The following is a 20,344-nucleotide window of genomic DNA, read 5'->3' as shown; positions in this document are numbered from 1 at the left end:
ACTATAGTGTCATGGTTCTGCCAACCTCTCAACAACTCCTGGGGGAGAAGGGGGAAGAGACAGAGAGGGATTTGGATGCCTCAGGTACACAAACTCAACAAACATGGCATTTACTGAACACCCACTGTGTACAGAGCACTGAATTAAGTGCTTGAGAAAGTACAATAATTAGTTGGCACATTCTCTGCCCTCAAGAAGCTTATTGTTTACCATTCGCAGAGCACTGCTTTAGGTGTTTGAGAGAATACAAGAGGTGGTAGACAGGATTTCTTCTGTCAAGAAACAAAATCCAATGGAGTTTCTCAGTTCCAACTCCTTTTGTTCTAGGCCAGTCACATCCCTGAGTCGTATCGCTCTCCACAAGGAGGTGTCCAGAAAGTAAAGATCATTTTTCTAGGCAGGATGCTTCTGGGAAAATCATTAAGACTGACAAATATAACAGTCCTCGAGGCTAAACTGTTGTCGGCAGGGAATGTGTCTACCAACTTTATTGTACTGTACTCTCCCAAATGCTTCGTACAGTGCTCCGCACACCATAAGCACTCAGTAAATATGACTGATTAATTGATCAAATGATATAAGTCCTTAATATGTTGTAAATTCAACTTTGAACCTGAAGCTGCATAAGTGGAATGGTGTATTTAAAGCTAACTGACCCTTCTCAACTGAAAGCATCAGGCTAAAAACTTAATTCATTCAATCGTATTTATTGAGCACTTACTGTGTGCAGAGAACTCTATTAAGCCCTAGGAAAGTACAATTCAGCAATGAAGAGAGGGAATCCCTGCCCACAACGGGCTCACAGTCTAGAAGCGGAGAATAATAATAATAATAATGATGGTATTTGTTAAGTGCTTACTATGTGCCATGCGCTGTTCTGAGCGCTGGGGGGAATACAATGTGATCAGGTTGTCCCACAGGAGGCTCACAGTCTTAATCCCCATTTTCCAGATGAGGGAACTGAGGCCCAGAGAAGTGAAGTGACTTGCCCAAAGTCACACAGCTGACAATTGGCGGAGCCAGAATTTGAACCCATGACCTCTGACTCCAAAGCCCGGGCTCTTTCCACGGAGCCACGCTGATATAGATACTTCATCATTATACATTAGGGTCACTTGTGCTTTCAGGTTGGAAGCTAAGTTAAATTGTGTGGTGTTTGTGGTATTTGTTAAATGCTTACTGTGGGCCAGACACTGTACTAAATGCTAGGATGAATACAAGCAAACCAGATTGGACACAGTTCCTGTACCACATGGGACTCACAGCCTTAACCCCCATTTTACAGATGAGGTAACTGAGGCACAGAGAAGTAAAGTGACTTCTTCAAGTTCACACGGCAGGCATGTGGCAGAGGCGGAATTAGAACCCAGGCCCTTCCAGTTCCATGCTGTACCCACTAGTCAAGCTGCTTCTGTGTGTACATACTGCAAATAGGTCATAACTTTATTTTTGAGCTGTTCTAATGCATCTTTGTCTCTTGTTTAATTCTGCCTCAAGTGAAACCCACACTAAGCAGCTGTTTGTAGCAGGTGTTGGTGGTTTAAGCTGACTGATGCTAAAATTAGAAGGCTGTTTCCAGCCTTGGAGAAAGGAATTCTTGCTACATCTATGGTTCTAGTTTTGGAATTATAACATCAAGTAACAGGACTCACTCCTCCTTGCCTCCTCCCCCAGCCCTCCCACTTTTTTCCCAACCCACAAATACCACCTTTTTGTGTGTGTGATCTTAATAAAAGCATTAGTTTGCAACCATGAAACAGAATGAAACTATACATTGTATCGAGGGTTTACACAGTCTGCTGGCTTCACAGGGAATCCTGAGTTTTAACCTCATATCTGAGCATATTTCCCTTCATTTTAATGTGCACTAGGTTAACCGAACTTCCAGGAATCCATTTCACCCTCTTTCCCTTTGGTAATTTGATGTACGGGCAATGATGAGGAAGCAGTGAGACCGAGTGGAAAGAGCCTGGGCCTGGGAATCAGAAGACCAGAGCTCTAACCCCTTTTAGACTGTGAGCCCACTGTTGGGTAGGGACTGTCTCTATATGTTGCCAACTTGTACTTCCCAAGTGCTTAGTACAGTGCTCTGCACACAGTAAGTGCTCAATAAATATGATTGATTGATTGATTAATCCCAGATCTGCCACTCACCTGCTTTGTGACCCTGGGTAAGTTACTTCATTTATCTGTCCCTCAGTTTCCTCATAAATACTATTGAATGAATGAATAAATGAATGAATCTATAAAAAGGGGATTCAATATCTGTTTTCCCATCTTCCTAAATTGTGAGCCCCATATGGGACAGGGACAGGTCTGCTTATGTTTGTTTCATCCCCAGTGCTTAGTAGAGTGCTTGGCACATAGTAAGCACTTAACAAATGCCACAGTTAAGCAGAGTGGATCTGCGGTGAAATCTCGTGAAGCAGAGTAATATCGTCAAAATAATGCAAACCTGTTTATTCATTCGTTCATTCAATCGTAGTTATTGAGCGCTTACTGTGTGCAGAGCACTGTACTAAGCGCTTGGGAAGTACAAGCCGGCAACATATAGAGATGGTCCCTACCCAACAATGGGCTCACAGTCTAGAAGTCTTCTTCCCTCCTCTCTTCCTGTGGGAATAGTTAATATGGTTCTCTAAATGAACCGGCAGCGAGATGCAGAGCAGTGTCGTAGCAATCAGTCAACCAACATTCATTCATTCATTCAATCATATTTATTGAGCGCTTACTGTGTGCAGAGCACTGTACTAAGCGTTTGGGAAGTACAAGTTGGCAACATCTAGAGACGGCCCCTACCCAATAGTGGGCTCACGGTCTAGAAGGGGGAGACAGAGAACAAAACGAAACATATTAACAAAATAAACTAAATAGAATAAATATGTACAAATAAAATAAATAGAGTAATAAATCCGTACAAACATATATACATATATACAGGTGCTGTGGGGAGGGGAAGGAGATAAGGCGGGGGGGATGGGGAGGGGAAGGAGGGGGAGAGGAAGGAGGGGACTCAGTCTGGGAACAGTACTTACTGAGTGCTTACTTGGTAATAATAATGACGGTATTTGTTAAGCGCTTACTATGTGGCAAGCACTGTTCTAAGCGCTGGAACCGAGCACCGTACTAAGCACTAGGAATCAGTCAATCAGTGGTATGTATTAAGCTCTTAGTATGTGCAGAGCACCCTACTAAGTGCTTGTGAGTGTATAACAGAGTTAGCTGAAACATTCCCTGCCCACAGTGAGCTTACACAGGGGGAGACAGATAAATAATATATAATATAAATGAGTAATATATAATATATAATTTCTAGATGGGGGAGACAGATAAATAATATATAATATAAATGAGCAATATATAATATATAATTTCAAGATATGCAGGAAAAATACAATAAAGTGAATAGATACATTGTCTGCCCTCAAGGAACTTGTAGTCTACCGGAGGAGACAAACTCTAAAATAAATTACAGGTAAGAGAAGCAATGGAGTATAGGGATATGTACATAAGTGCTGTGAGGTGCCTAAATGCTTTGGGGGTGAGGACTCAGTGGCAAAATTGATACGGTAGAAGGGGAAATAGGGTGGGGAGATCAGATGGCTAGGGAAGGGCTACTGGAAGGGATGAGATTTCAGGAGGGCTTTGAAGCTGGGTAGAAGCTCCCCCTCCTTCCTTTCTCCCTTCTCCCCCTCCCCATCCCCCCCGCCTTACCTCCTTCCCCTCCCCACAGCACCTGTATATATGTATATATGTTTGTACATATTTATTACTCTATTTATTTTACTTGTACGTATTTATTCTATTTATTTTATTTTGTTACTATGCTTTGTTCTGTTGTCTGTCTCCCCCTTCTAGACTGTGAGCCCGCTGTTGGGTAGGGACCATCTCTATATGTTGCCAACTTAGACTTCCCAAGCGCTTAGTACAGTGCTCTGCACACAGTAAGTGCTCAATAAATACGATTGAATGAATGAGTGATGGCCTGCAGGATGTAAAGGGGGAAACAATTCCAGGCAGGAGGGAGGATGTGAGAAAAGGGTTGGTGATGAGAGAGATAAGGAGGTTGATATGAGGGGAGTGACGTGTGTGGGCTGAGTTGAAGTAGGAGAGTAGTGAGAATTGGTAAAAGACTGTAAGCCTCTCGTGGGCGGAGAACTTGTCTACCAACTCCCAGGTGCTTATTAAGGTACACTGCACACAGTAAGCCCTCGATAAATACCGTTAAGAGGGGGAGAGCTCGGTGCCCTAAAATTGATGGTCAAGAGCTTGCAATTTGAACTGAAGCTGAAACGACTTCCAGTTGAAGTTTCAACGACAGCCAGTCTGCAAAGCCACTACCCAGCAAGAAAACCCCAGGCTGCCTAGCTGATTCTCCTGCTCTCTTTTGCTCTCCTCTTTCCGGATCCCACTCATTCTCCTCCCTTTCCTCCCGTCCTCCTCCCCAGTTGGTCCCAGGGTGCAAGAACCGCTTGCACAGATAACCTCAAGAAAGAACTACAGTGAGAGGGCAAACCTGAAGTAGGGGAAAGGAAAAGAAGAAAGATGAATTTGGGAGAGTGGCCTTCAGGAAGACATCTGAAACTACTGGAGGAGTGGTGTCCTCCCCGCCCACACAGAGCAAAGACAGTTGTTTCTGGACAAATTCCAAGCAATCTGTCTGGATTTGGCCTCTGAGGGACCATGTGGGGCTGAGGTGGCGAGGATGGGGTTTCTAGGGCAGGCTACCAGGTGTCCAGGTGTCCAGATTGGAGAGTGGTTCACAAGGTGCCATTATGAAGCGGAGAATAGGGTGAGAATACTTCCCAAGCGCTTAGTACAGTGCTCTGCACACAGTAAGTGCTCAATAAATACGATTGATTGATTGATTGATTGTTCGGCGGACAGGCAGGGGGTGCTCCATGAAGAACATGGGGACCTGCAGGGGATTTCAGTACTGAGATCCTCCAAGAGGCCTTCCCAGACTGAGCCCCCTTTTTCCTCTCCTCTTCCCCATCCCCCCCGCCCTACCTCCTTCCCCTCCCCACAGCACCTGTATATGTTTGTACAGATTTATCACTCTATTTATTTTACTTGTACATATTTACTATTCTATTTATTTTGTTCACGATGTGCATTTGGCTTCAATTCTATTTGTTCTGATGACTTGACACCCGTCTCCATGTTCTGTTTTGTTGTCTGTCTCCCCCTTCTAGACTGTGAGCCCACTGTTGGGTAGGGACCGTCTCTATATGTTGCCAACTTGTACTTCCCAAGCGCTTAGTATAGTGCTCTGCACACAGTAAGCGCTCAATAAATATGATTGGATTGATTGAATGAATGAATAAATAAATACGATTGAATGGATGAATGAATGAGTGATGGCCTGCAGGATGTAAAGGGGGAACAAATTCCAGGCAGGAGGGAGGGTGTGAGAAAAGGGTTGATGATGAGAGGGATGAGGAGGTTGATATGAGGGGAGTGACGTGTTTGGGCTGAGTTGAAGCACTCAATAAATGCGATTGAATGAATGAATGCCCAAAGTCACACAGCTGGCAATTGGTGGAGCCGGGATTTGAACCCATGACCTCTGACTCCAAAGCCCGAGCTCTTTCCACTGAGCCACGCTACTACTACTAATAATAAGCGCTTACTATGTGCAAAGCACTGTTCTAAGCGCTGGGGAGGTTACAAGGTGATCAGGTTGTCCCACGGGGGGCTCACAGTTTTAATCCCCATTTTACAGATGAGGTAACTGAGGCCCAGAGAAGTGAAGTGACTTGCCCAAAGTCACACAGCTGACCGTTGGCGAAGCCGGGATTTGAACCCATGACCTCTGACTCCAAAGCCCGGGCTCTTTCCACTGAGCCACGCTGCTACCCAGAGGCTTATGGCCTGGCACCTTGAGGGGAGAGCTGCCCCCAGGGAGGAGAAAGCCCTGGCCCAGCCCTTGCCCCCTCCATCCCCTGCCCATCCTACTGGTCTTCCTTCCCCCCACTCATGCTGCTGGCCCCCTTCCACCCCTCCTTCCCCTCTCCATCCCCCCCCCAGCCTTACCTCCTTCCCTTCCCCACAGCACCTCTATATATGTATATATGTTTGTACGTATTTATTACTCTATTTATTTATTTTACTTGTACATATCTATTCTATTTATTTTATTTTGTTAATATGTTTTGTTTTGTTCTCTGTCTCCCCCTTCTAGACTGTGAGCCCACTGTTGGTAGGGACCGTCTCTATATGTTGCCAACTTGTACTTCCCAAGCGCTTAGTACAGTGCTCTGCACACAGTAAGCGCTCAATAAATATGACTGATTGACTGATTGATTCCACCCCTACCCTCACTGCCCCTCCAGAGCGCAAAGAGCTCAGTATTTGATGGTGATGAAGCTTGCTTAGCTCTGACTCCCTTTGAGAAGCAGCACGGCATGGTGGCAAGAGCACCGGCTTGGGAGGGGTCATGGGTTCTAATCCAGGCTCCGCCACTTGTCTTGGGCAAGTCCCTTCACTTCTCTGTGCCTCAGTTACCTCATCTCTAAAACGGAGATCGAGACTGCGAGCCCCATGTGGGACAGGGACTGTGTCCAACTTGATTATCTTGGTAACCCAGACCTTAGAACAGTGCTTGGCACGTAGTAGGCACTTAACAAACTCCATCATTATTATAATTATTGTTATTAGGTTCAAGGTACTACCCATCTCCAGCGGCTAATACGGGGCCGCCTTCCGCAGCCGGCTGCCTTCCCTTCAGCCCCTCCTCTCCTGGAGAGGAAGAGAGAGGTGACACTGTGAGAAGTGGAGAGAAAGGTAGAAAGAACAGGACTGGGAGTTAGGGGACCTGAGTTTTAGACCGTGAGCCCACTGTTGGGTAGGGACTGTCTCTATATGTTGCCATCTTGTACTTCCCAAGCGCTTAGTACAGTGCTCTGCACACAGTAAGCACTCAATAAATACGATTGATTGATTGATTGATTGATTTGAATCGCAGCCCCAACGCTTGCTTGCTGCATTACCTTGGGCAAGTCATTTCACTTCTCCAGACCTCAATTTCCTCCTCTGTCAAACAGGGGGGTTAATTACCTTTTCTCCCCCTTAGACTGTGAGCCCCATGAGGGATAAGGACTGTGTCTGAGAATAATAATAATGATGGCATTTATTAAGCGCTTACTATGTGCAAAGCACTGTTCTAAGCGCTGGGGAGGTTACAAGGTGATCAGGTTGTCCCACGGGGGCCTCACAGTCTTAATCCCCATTTTACAGATGAGGGAACTGAGGCCCAGAGAAGTGAAGTGACTTACCCAAAGTCACACAGCTGACAAGTGGCGGAGCGGAATTCGAACCCATGACCTCTGAATCCAAAACCTGGGCTCTTTTCACTGAGCCACACTGCTTCTCTGATTGTACTGTATCTACCCAGTGCTTGGCACATAGTGATTAACAAATACTGTTTACATTTCGTGCGTGTGCTTAAGTTGGAGAGCAGAGGAAGAGACCTGAACTTCCATTCCATCAGGGAAGCAAGCACACAGTAAGCACTCAATAAATACGATTGAATGAATGAATGAATGAATGAATGAAGCAGCATGGCATAGTGGACAGAGCACGGGCCCATGAGTCAGAAGATCATGGCTCTAATCCCAGCTTTGCTACTTGTCTGCTGTGTGACCTTGGGCAAGTCACTTCACTTCTCTGGGCCTCAGTTACCTCAACTGTAAAATGGGGATTGAGACTGTGAGCTCCACGGGGGACAACCTGATTACCTTGCATCTACCCCAGCACTTGGAACAGTGTTTGGCACATAATAAGCGCTTAACAAATACCATATTCTTCTTCTCTGTGTCTCAGTTACCTCATCTGTAAAATGGGGATTGAGACTGTGAGCCCCATGTGAGACAGGGACTGTGTTCAACTCAACTTGCTTGTATCGCCCCTGCACTTAGTACAGTCCCTGGCACATTGTAAGTGCTTAACAAACACTGTTATCTTTATTATTATTACTATTATTATTATCATCATCAGAGGCATAGTTCATTGAGCCCTGAGCCCCACTTGAAGCTGTCCACACTAGCCTATCCAATCTTCAGAAGAGCCTCCCAGCACAGTATTGGCTGTCCAGTGGTCAGGGACAGTGAATCCCACATCACTGTGATGCATGATTTGGTGAAATAAAGTGAAAATACCAACTTCCATGAGAGATGAATTCATCCTACCCTAGGAGAGAGAAAAACAGATCGAGTAGCATTTACCTATTAGGAAGAAACATCCCTCCTTACCCTGAATCCTGGCTTCCAGTTTGGTCAATATGATGGTAACACTCAATGCCCCGTATTAAGAGACTGATGATCATCGCTAAGGTAACTATCGAACTGTATGAAACAGAATTATTAGGAAGAATCAATCAATCAATCATATTTATTGAGCAATTACTGTGTGCAGAGCACTGTACTAAGCACTTGGGAAGTACAAGTTGGCAACATACAGAGACAGTCCCTACCCAACAGTCTAGAAGGAAGAACTATTCCCCCTAACCCTGAATCCTGGCTTCCTGTTTGGTCGATATGATGGTGACTCCTAATGCCCCAGTATTAAGAGAATAATGATCATCACTAAGGTAATAATTATAATAATAATATTGGTATTACTATGTGTCAGGCACTATACTAAGTCCTGGGTTGGATAGAAGCAAATCTGGTTGGACACAGTCCCTGCTCCACGTGGGGCTTCACAGTCTCAATCCCCATTTTACAGATGAGGCTCAGAGAAGTAAAGTGACTTGCCCAAGGTCACATAGCAGACAAATGGCAGAGCTAGGATTAGAACCCATCACCTTCCAGCCCATGCCCTATCCATTATGCCATGCCGCTTTCAGTCAACAGTATTAAATCTCCACAGTTTATTTGCCACCCCTTTCCTTTAATTAGAGAAACCGACTCAAGACCCCCACCCTGAAAATACATTTGGCTGTTGGGTAGGGACTGTCTCTATGTGTTGCCGACTTGTACTTCCCAAGCGCTTAGTACAGTGCTCTGCACACAGTAAGTGCTCAATAAATACGATTGATTGATTGATTGATTGATTTGGGGCAGGCACCGCTCCGTCCGCTACTGAGAAAAGGCTCGGTGGCTCAGTCCCGCCGCTTCTCAGAGGCAGACGGGAGGGAGAAAGGAGAGGGATGAGGAGAAGTGTCTCCCCGTTAGCAAGCTCCGACGCTAAACCCGAATCGAGGGCGTTGATGTCGTCTTTACTGGGGGGGTTCTGGGAAGCCTATTTCTGTATCTTCTTCCTGGGCCGTCAGGGTTGGCAGGGTTTCGGCCTCGTTTTCACTGTGTTGGGAGGGAAGGCTGTTGACCCGGACAGCTTGCTCCATCTTGTCTGCTGCTGACAGGAGAACCACATTCTGGAACACAAAGGCAAATTGTTTCCCTTTGCCCCTTACCTCCCTCCTCTCTGCCCAGATACTACCCGCACACTTTGCTCTTCTCACAGTACCTCCATCTCCTCCAACTCCCCACCAACCTCTCACCCACTTCCATCTTGGGGCCTGGAATGCCCTCCCTCTTCACATCCGACAGACGATCGCTCTCCCCTCCTTCAAAGCTTTGTGGAAGGCGTATCTCCCCCAAGAGACCTCCCCTGATTAGCAGCGTGGCTCAGTGGAAAGAGCCCGGGCTGTGGAGTCAGAGGTCGTGGGTTCAAATCCTGCCTCCACCAGCTGCCAGCTGTGTGACTTTGGGCAAGTCACTTCACTTCTCTGGGCCTCAGTTACCTCATCTGTAAAATGGGGATCAAGATTGAGAGCCCCAAGTGGGACAACCTAATAACCTTGTATCTATCTCAGCGCTTAGAACAGTGCTTGGCACATAGTAAGCACTTAACAAATACCAACATTATTATTATTCTCTTTGCCTCAGTTCCCTCATCTGTAAAATGGGGATTAAAACTGGGAGCCCCCTGTGGGACAACCTGATCACCTCTTAACCTCCTCAGTGCTTAGAACAGTGCTTTGCACATAGTAAGCACTTAACAAATACCATTATTATTATTATTACTAAACCCTCTTTTCTTCTTCTCCCACTCCCTTGTAACCTCCCCAGCACTTAGAACAGTGCTTTGCACATAGTAAGCACTTAACAAATACGATTATTATTATTATTATTAAACCCTCTTTTCCTCTTCTCCCACTCCCTTGTAACCTCCCCAGCGCTTAGAACAGTGCTTTGTACATAGTAAGCACTTAACAAATACCATTATTATTATTATTATTATTAAACCCTACTTTCCTCTTCTCCCACTCACTTCTGTCTCGCCTTGACTCCCTTTATCCATCCCCTACCCCGAGGCCCCTCAGCACTTATGTACATATATGTCATTTAATTTCTTTATGTTAATGTCTATCTCCCCCTATAGATGGTAAGGTCATTGGGAGCAGGGAATGTGTCAGTTACATTGTTATATTGTACTCTCCCAAGCGCTTAGCACAGTGCTCTGCATTCAAAAAGCGCTCAATAAATACAACTGACTGACTGATTGGCCTTTCTCTCCCAGGGCCACATCCCGCAGCCTGCCTCCCGCCCCCATCAACCTTGTGGGTTAAATGACACCAGACCTCGGTGAATCAGAGATCCATGTCTTTTGTCAACCTGAAAGGGAAAAAGAAAGGAATCCCTATTGACGCGCTTCACCGAATTCTGGTTTCACCTCCCAGGCTCATGGGAGGAATTAGTTCAAACGACAAATTAGGACTTTGTTCTCCCTCCCTTCAACGTTTCTATTTTCCTACCCCTGCAATCGGCATTTTGTTCAGCATCACCTGTTTTTAGGATTGAGTCCCTGGCCCAGACTGTTGCCCCTCAATCAATCAATCAATCAATCATTCAATTGTATTTATGGAGCCGTTAAGATGTGCCCCACACTGTGCTAGGCACTTGGAAGAGCCGTGAGAAGCAGCATGGCTCTTAGTGGAAAGGGCCTGGGTTTGGGAGTTTGAGGATGTGGATTCAAATCCCAGCTCCACCACTTGCCTGCTGTTTGACCTTGGGCAAGCCACTTAACTTCTCTGTGCCTCAGTTACCTCATCTGTAAAAGGGGGATTAATATTAATAATAATAATAATGGCATTTGTTAAGCACCTACTGTGTGCAAAGCACTGCTCTAAGCGCTGGGGAGGTTACAAGGTGATCAGGTTGTCCCACGTGGGGCTCACAGTCTCAATCCCCATTTTACAGATGAGGTAACTGAGGCACAGAGAAGTGAAGTGACTTGCCCAAAGTCACACAGCTGACAATTGGCGGATCTGGGATTTGAACCCCTGACCTCTGACTCCAAAGCCCGTGCTCTTTCCACTGAGCCATACTGCTTCTCTAAGACTGTAAGGCCCATGTGGGACAACATGATCACCTTGTATCTACCCCAGTGTTTAGAACAGTGCTTGGCACATAGTAATCACTTAACAAATACCATTATTATTATTATTATACAACATTGTAGACACCTTCCCTGCCTACAGTCACTCAATCAATCACGGGTTCAATCCCTGCTCTACCACATGCCTGCTGTGTGACCCTGGGCAAGTCACTTCCCTTCTCTGTGCCTCAGTTATCTCATCTTTAAAACGAGGATTGAGACTGTGAGCCCCATGAGGGACAGGGACTGTTCCAACCCCATTTGCCTCTTTCCACCCCACCACTTAGTACGACGCCTAGCACATAGTAAGTACTTCAATATCGCAATTATTATTATTATAATCAATGGTATTTATTGAGTGCTTACAGCGCGGGAGAGGACCAGAATTAGCAGACCCATTCCCTGACCATAATGAGCTTGCACTGCAGAGGGGATGACACACAAGAAGGTCCCAGTCTAGAGAGGAGCTTCCCATCTGGAGAGGAGCTTCCCGTCTAGAAGTTTCCACTTTCCTCTTGCCTCACTCCCCCCAGGTCTCAGGGCTGGGCGATACTTACCGTTCTAGCCGTTGAGCACAGACTCCTCCATTCATTCTCGGTGACGCCGGCCACAACAAAGTTCTGAAGGAAGGTAAAGGTCAGCATCACTGATAAAATGCCCTGCATGCCAACAGGAGAAAGAGGAGGATAAATCAGGAGATATGGTCAACAGCTGGGCAACCTTCGAAATACCATTATTTACTAAATGCCAAGTGTTTGGTAGAGGACAACAGAATCTAAACACACGATCTCTGCCTTCATGGAGCTATCACCTAAGTGGCCTACAGAAATGCATTCAATCGTATTTATTGAGCGCTTACTGTGTGCAGAGCACTGTACTTCCCCCCCCAAAAGCAGCTTCATTTCAGGTCACTTTGAGATGCAGGAGTATTGAAGCCTCTGAAACTAAAAATCAGAAGGCCTGGATTCCAACTCCAGCTTGGACTCATTCATTCATTCATTCAATCGAATTTATTGAGCGCTTACTGTGTACAGGGCACTGTACTAAGCGCTTGGGAAGTACAAGTTAGCAACATATGCAGATGGTCCCTACCCAACAGTGGGCTCACAGTCTAGAAGAGTGGGCTCACAGTCTCATCTTGGATAATAATAATAATAACAATAATAATAATAATATTGAAAATGTCTGTCCCCACACTAGACCCCTCTGATTTCTAGACAGTCTAGAAGAATGGGTTTACAGTCTCATCTTGTATAATAATAACAATAATAATAATAATATTGAAAATGTCTGTCCCTACACTAGACCCCTCTGATTTCTAGACAGTCTAGAAGAGTGGGCTCACAGTCTCATCTTGGATAATAATAATAATAACAATAATAATAATAATATTGAAAATGTCTGTCCCCACACTAGACCCCTCTGATTTCTAGGCTGTGAGCCCACTGTTGGGTAGGGACCGTCTCTATATGTTGCCAACTTGTACTTCCCAAGCACTTAGTACAGTGCTCTGCACACAGTAAGCGCTCAATAAATACGATTGAATGAATGAATGAATGACCAATAATAATGGCATTTATTAAGCACTTACTATGTGCAAAGCATAAGTCACCAGCTTCCCTGTGCCTGAGACAAATTGTATTATTCTCTGTGATTTTGATGTTTTCCCTCTCCTTCAAGCCAAATTCTGATTGAAGTTAGGAATGACTAATTTTTACATTATCAGAATTCCTTGGAAAAACCCTGGGTTGACTTTCACGAATCCCAAGTCCAGAGGCTGGAAGCTCCCAAATCATTTGTTGGTGCCAGAATTGGATGTAGCTTTCCCCCCAACCCTGCCCCATTCTCCAACTGGGTCCCTCCATCTTTCCATTTAAGGTTGGTTTGATGTTGGGAGTCACACTCTGTTGTTGGACCCTATCATCTCTCACAATGGTTGTGGGCAGGGAATGTATCTGTTCTATTGTACTCTCCCAAGCGCTTAGTACAGTGCTCTGCACACAGTAAGCACTCAAGAAATACTACTGACTAACTGACTGACTGGATGGATCCCTGTTGCTGTAGGAGTGACACCAGATTGTCACTTTTTCCCAACCAAAGACCTAATTCAGATTTAGAGAAGCAGTGTGGCTCAGTGGAAAGGGCATGGGCTTTGGAGTCAGAGGTCATAGGTTCAAATCCTGGCTCCGCCACTTGTCCGCTGTGTGACTTTGGGCGAGTCACTTAACTTCTCTGTGCCTCAGTCACCTCATCTGTAGAATGGGGATTAAGCCTGTGAGCCCTCCGTGGGACAACCTGATCACCTTGTAACCTCACCAGTGCTTAGAACAGTGCTTTGCACATAGTAAGCACTTAATAATTGCTATTATTATTATTATTATTATGTCAAGTTCCTGGGGCTTGGCTAGGGCCGGAACAATCAGTCCCATTCAGTCCCTGAGAATCCAGTCACTTCATTAATTCAGATTAATCACGATCTTATTTATTCTGTGCTAAAATCTCTGGTTTAATAGATAGAGCACGGGCCTGGGAGCCAGAAGGACCTGGGCTCTTATCCCACCTCCACCACTTGTCTGCTGTGTGACTTTGGGAAAGTTACTTCACTTCTCTGGGCCTCAAGTTACCTCATCTGTAAAATGGTGATTAAGGCTGAGAGCCCCATGTGATGATCTTGTATCCACCCCAGGACTAATACAGTGCCCAGCACCTAGTAAGTGCTTAACAAATACCACAGTTATTATTATTATTATCCAGGGTCGCAACTCTAAGAGGGAGGGAAGGAAGGTGCTTTTCTTCCCATTTTATAGAAGAAGAAACTGAGGCCTGAGATTAGGTACCTCATCCAAGGTCACACTGAAGACATAATAATAATAATAATGATGGCAGATTCAAGATAATCATATTGGACACAGTCCCTCTCAGGGCTCACAGTCTTAATCCCCATATTATGGATGAGGAAACTGAGGCTCAGAGAAGTGAAGTGACTTGCCCAAGGTCACACAGCAGACAAGTGGCGGAGCAAGGAGTAGAACCTGTTTTGTTGTCTGTCTCCCCCTTCTAGACTGTGAGCCCGTTGTTGCGTAGGAACCATCTCTATGTGTTGCTGATTTGTACTTCCCAAGCGCTTAGCACAGTAAGGGCTCAATAAATATGACTGAATGGATGAATAATAATAATAATGATGGCATTTATTAAGCACTTACTATGTGCAAAGCACTGTTCTAAGCACTTGGGGAGGTTACAAGGTGATCAGGTTGTCCCACAGGGGACTCACAGTCTTCATCCCCATTTTACAGATGAGGTCACTGAGGCCCAGAGAAGTGAAGTGACTTGCCCAAAGTCACACAGCAGACAAGTGGTGGAGCCGGGATTAGAACTCATGACCTCTGACTCCAAAGCCCATGCTCTTTCTACTGAGCCATGCTGCTTCTCTGGGGTGGAGCTGGGACTCAAACCTGGGTCTCCCCTTTGTCAAACAGGTGTTCTTTCCACTAGGTCGTGCTGCCTTTCTATATAATAATAATAAATAATAACAATGGTATTTGTTAAGCGCTTACTGTGTGCCAGGCCCTGTTCTAAGCGCTGGGGTAGATTCAAGATAATCAGATTGGACACAGTCCCTCTTCCACACAGGGCTCACAGTTTTAATTCCCATTTTACAGATGAGGAAACTGAGGCTCAGAGAAGTGAAACGACTTGCCCAAGGTCATGGAGCAGACAAGTGGTGGAGCAAGCAATAGAGCCCTTTTTGTTGTCTGTTTCCCCTTCTAGACTGTGAGCCCATTGTTGGATAGGAACCGTCTCTATGTGTTGCCGATTTGTACTTCCCAAGCACTTAGTACAGTGCTCTGCACACAATAAGCGCTCAATAAATACAGTTGAATGGATGAACAATAATAATAATAATGATAGCATTTATTAAGTGCTTGCTATGTGCAAAGCACTGTTCTAAGCGCTGGGGAGGTTACAAGGGGATCAGGTTGTCCCACGGGGGGCTCACAGTCTTAATCACCATTTTACAGATGAGGTCACTGAGGCCCAGAGATGTGAAGTGACCTGCCCAAAGTCACCCAGCTGACAAGTGGCGGAGCCGGGATTTGAACCCATGACCTCTGACTCCCAAGCTGGGGCTCTTTCCACGAATGAACCCCAGTCCTTCTGGCTTCCAGCCCCATGCTCTAGCTACTAGAGTCCCCGCTGCTTCGTCTGCGGTGCCCCAGACAACCGAAAAGCAAACCGGTCCATATCGATTGCTCGTCCATTCAATCGTATTTATTGAGCGCTTACTGTGTGCAGAGCACTGTACTAAGCGATTGTTGACCTTCCTACCACGAGGCCATCCCCGGGTCCCCGTGAATTCGTCACCAGCCGGGCACTTACCAAGAAGGCAGCCCGCATGCCAAGGCAGTACTGCTGAGAAGCCCCGCTGTGCTCACAGCTGTATATGTTGATGTACGGCATGGAAGTCTTAGCAAGGTACAGGCTCTCCATTTTGAAAAAATGGGAGATGGTGATATTAAATACGTCCATGATCAGAATAATAATCCCGGTAATTGCGCTGAACAGACTAATGACGTTCATTCCTATCTTGGCTTTGGCCTAGAATAAGAACACAAAGAATGGTTAGCGTCGAGTTCCCTCCTGGGCAGTACACCTAAATGCCTAATCAATCATATTTATTGAGCACTAACTGAGTGCAGAGCACTGTACTAAGCTCTTGGGAAGTACAAGTTGGCAACATATAGAGCCTAGAAGGAGGAGAGGAAGGAAATTTGACCCCACGGAGGGCTGCAAACCTAGGGTGTGCAAATCCAGTTTTCCCAGCGAAGATGATGATGATGGCATTTATTAAGCGCTTACTATGTGCAAAGCACTGTTCTAAGCTCGGGGGAGGTTACAAGGTGATCAGGTTGTCCCACGGGGGGCTCACAGTCTTAATCCCCATTTTACAGATGAGGGAACTGAGGCCCAGAGAAGTGAAGTGACTTGTCCGAAGTCACACAGCTGACAACTGGTGGAGCCAGGATTTGAACCCATGACCTCTGACTCCAAAACCCGGGCTCTTTCCAGTGAGCCACGCCGCTTCTTATTAGAAGCCAGGACCTTCTGACTCCCAGGCTCTACAAATTAAGCCTCGTGTTTACTATGTACTGAGCTCTGCATTAGATGCAAGATAATCAGGTCATCAGGTTCATCATCAATCGTATTTATTGAGCACTTACTGTGTGCAGAGCACTGTACTAAGTGCTTGGGAAGTACTAGTTGGCAACATATAGAGACAGTCCCTACCCAACAGTGGGCTCATAGGTTCTGAGAAGCAGCACAGTGTAATGGACAGAGCATGGGCCTGGGAATCAGATGGACCTGAGTTCTAATCCCAGCTCCACCACTTGTCTGCTGTGTGACCTTGGGCAAGTCACTTCACTTCTCTGTGCTTCAGTGACCTCATCTATAAAATGGGGATTGAGACAGAGCCCCATATGGGATAGGGACTGTGTCCAACCCAACTTGCTTGTATCCACCCCGGCGCTTAGTACAGTGCCTGGCACACAGCAAGCACTCACCAAATACCACAATTATTATTAGTATTGTTTAGGTCAGACATGATCCCTGTCCCACAGGGGGCTCCCAGGCTGAGTAGGAGGGAGGGCAGGTATTGAATCCCCCATTCTACAGATGAGGAAACTGAGACCCAGAGAAGTTAAGTGACTTGCCCAAGGTCACTCGGCAGACAAGTGTCAGAACTGGGATTAGAACTCAGGTCCTCTAACTCCCAGGATCGTGCTCTTCCCCCTAGGCCACGTTGTTAACTGATCCTTTTTATTCATCGGTGCTGTTCTTAAAGTGCTATGGAGAAGGTGGTGGATAGAAGAGAAGTTGGTGCGTTTAATTATCTGAAATCACCTCTCCCTTCGTCAGATTATTCTTTCAACAGGACTGCACCAATGAAGTCCCAACTCCCTACTGAAAGTTATTTCTTCTGGGCTGCAGGGTAATTCAATCTTAGCCATTTCCTGCCTATCAAGACTTCTGCCTTTTCCTCCAGATGTTCCAAGAGAGAATAGTTCATTGGAGTACAAACAAAGCTAATTTGGGAATATTTCTCAAGAATGGTAAAGACGGACATTCTAACTTGCCAGAACATTAGAAGGAGACTTCTCAGCTGCCACCAGGAGAGACCCTGAGATAATGAACTGTGAGGAGAAAGCAAAAAAAAAAAAAATTGCTTGTTAAATAGTTCAATAATGAGCCTTCAAAAAAATCCCTTTTCCCTTCCCCAACGCAAATACAGTGGGTTTTTTTTATGGTATTTGTGAGGCAAAGTGCTTACTATGTGTCAAGCACTGTTCTAAGCCCAGTAATCAGGATGTCCCATGGGGGGCTCACAGTCTTCATCCCCATTTTACAGATGAGGTAACTGAGGCACAGAGAAGTTAAGTGACGTCACACAAAGTCACACAGCTGTACAAAGCAGTGAGGTAGATACAAGCTAATCAGGTTGGACACAGTCCACATTATCATCATCAATCGTATTTATTGAGCGCTTACTGTGTGCAGAGCACTGTACTAAGCGCTTGGGAAGTACAAGTTGGCAACATATAGAGACAGTCCCTACGCAACAGTGGGCTCACAGTCTAAAAGTGGGCTCACAGTCTAAAATATCCCACATAGGGCTCCTGGTCTTACTCCCCATTTTACAGATGAGTAACTGAGGCACAGAAAAGTTAGGTGACTTGCACAAGGTCAGACAGCAGACAAGTGGCGGAGCAGGGATTAGAACCCAGGTCCTTCTAACTTCCAGGCCCATGCTCTATCCACAAAGCCTTTCATTCCCTACTTACAATGTGCTTACAGTCTAGAGGCGGGGACATCAATAGAAATAAATAAAATTACAGATATGTACGTAAGTGCTGTGGTGCTGGAAGAGGGGGAGAGAGAAGGGAATAAGTCAGGGTGGTGCAGAAGGGTTTAGGAGATGAGGAAAAGTAGGGTTTAGTCTGGGAAGGCTTCTTGGGGGAGATGCGCCTTCCATAAGGCTTTGAAGTGGGGGGAGAGTAATTGTCTGTCAGATTTGAGGAGGGAGGGCATTCCAGGAAAGAGGCAGGATATGGGCCAGTGGTCAACTTGATTACAATATACTTTTGGGAAGAGATAATAATAATAATGATAGCGTTTATTAAGTACTTCCTATGTGTCAAGCACTGTTCTAAGTGCTGGCGGGGCGGGGGGCGGGGGAATACAAGATAATCAGGATGTCCCATGGGGGGCTCACAGTCTTCATCCCCATTTTACAGATGATGTAACTGAGGCACAGAGAAGTTAAGTGACGTGCCCAAAGTCACACAGCTGACAAGTGGGAGACCTGGGATTTGAACCCATGATCTCTGACTCCAAAGCCCAGGCTCTTTCCACTGAGCCACGCTGCGGTTTTTGGTGAATGTGGTACTCTCTCCCTGAATAGTGTCATAGAAAGGAGAGGTTTTTGGAACGCAGAGGAGAGATGGATAGTGTTAGCTTACTTCCCTCTAGACTGTAAACTTGCTGTGGGCAGGGAAGGTCTTATCAATTCTATTGTGTGGAACTCTCCCAAGCACTTAGTACAGTGCCCTGCACACAATAAACACCAAGTATGACTGATGCCTGTCTACTTGTTTTGTTTTGTTGTCTGTCTCCCCTTTCTAGACTGTGAGCCCGTTGTTCGATAGGGATTGTCTCTATCTGTTGCTGTATTGTACTTTCCAAGCTCTTAGTACGGTGCTCTGCACACAGTAAGTGCTCAATAAATACGATTGAATGAATGAATGAATATTGATTGGTTGATTGACCTTCCTGTGGCTTTATGCGGAGAGTTGGGAAAATAAATTCCCTCAGTAGGCAGGGAGCTGGACACATAGCCTCAATGGTTGTTGTCTAGAGCATCTTTATTCATTTATTCATTCAATTGTATTTACTGAGCACTTACTGTGTGCAGAGCACTGTACTAAGCGCTTGGGAGAGTACAATGCAAAATCAGCAGACATATTCCCGGCCCACAATGAGCTCTTGAGGGCAGGGGAAACTGAAATTGTCTTTCCTTTTCAGTTGCCCTGTAGCAAAATAATTGTGCTGCTGATTGGGGAGGGTTCAAGTTCCGTTGCATCTGGGGAAAGGCCAGCAGCTCTGGAAAAATGTTATTGATGATGCTGATGATGGAGAGGAGGGGTATGAAAGCTTGAAACATTGGCCACAGAGGGCACTTAGTACAGTGCTCTGCACACAGTAAGTGCTCAATAAATACAATTGAATGAATAGCCTGTTCTCTACACTTTCCTGAGCAAGGGTCCTGAGCATCACTTTTCCAGATGTTAACACTAATAATAATAATAATAATTGTAGTATTTGTTATGCACTTACTGTGCTGGGGTGGATAGAAGCAAATCAGGTTGGACACAGTCCCTGCCCCATGTGGGGCTCACAGCCTCAATCCCCATTTCACAGATGAGGGCACTGAGGCACAGAAAAGGGAAGTGACTTGTCCAAGGTCACACAGCTGACAAGTGGGATTAGAACCCAGAGCCTTCTGACTCCCAGGTACACCATGCTGCTTCTCCAACTACTCACCATAATGCCTCCCCAAAGAGGATACCAGATGGTAATACAAATGGGAGCATATACGCCCAAAGGGACCATCAAAATCCCACCGAGACCGAGATGTATCAGGCCATTCATGATCTGCACAGCCTGTAGACAGAAAATGACCATATAAGAAAAGAGAAATGTCACCAAGGCAGAAACCCTTTGACTTTGGAGTGAAGGAGAAATAGGATTCTCAGGAAATGTTTGGGGCGGACCAAATTTGCACCATCCACCCGCTTACTGGATTGCACACTGGCTTCATCTCAATGGTCAGGATTTGAACAGTATTAATCTTTCCATCCACACCTTCGGGCATTCTCACCTCAAAGAATATTGTTTTCTGAAC

At 45.7% G+C, this 20,344-nt stretch overlaps 1 protein-coding gene across 1 annotated transcript in view; it reads right to left on the bottom strand.

Annotated features, from left to right (window-relative positions):
- Positions 1-9,051: 9,051 nt before the first annotated feature.
- Positions 9,052-20,344, bottom strand: part of MS4A1 (membrane spanning 4-domains A1) — a 32,302-nt gene continuing 21,009 nt past the window's right edge. Inside the window, exons 3-8 of the mRNA XM_038764919.1 lie at positions 19,984-20,103; positions 17,520-17,576; positions 15,763-15,981; positions 11,940-12,041; positions 10,562-10,619; positions 9,052-9,357 (exon numbers count right to left, since the gene is read on the bottom strand). Coding sequence (XP_038620847.1) covers positions 9,221-9,357; positions 10,562-10,619; positions 11,940-12,041; positions 15,763-15,981; positions 17,520-17,576; positions 19,984-20,103 — 693 coding nt within the window. The 3' untranslated portion in view covers positions 9,052-9,220. The remainder of the gene's footprint in view (positions 9,358-10,561; positions 10,620-11,939; positions 12,042-15,762; positions 15,982-17,519; positions 17,577-19,983; positions 20,104-20,344) is intronic.

The sequence above is a fragment of the Tachyglossus aculeatus genome, chromosome 22 (assembly GCF_015852505.1).
Source record: "Tachyglossus aculeatus isolate mTacAcu1 chromosome 22, mTacAcu1.pri, whole genome shotgun sequence".
Taxonomy (NCBI): domain Eukaryota; kingdom Metazoa; phylum Chordata; class Mammalia; order Monotremata; family Tachyglossidae; genus Tachyglossus; species Tachyglossus aculeatus.
This window is presented reverse-complemented; position numbering and strand designations above follow the sequence as displayed.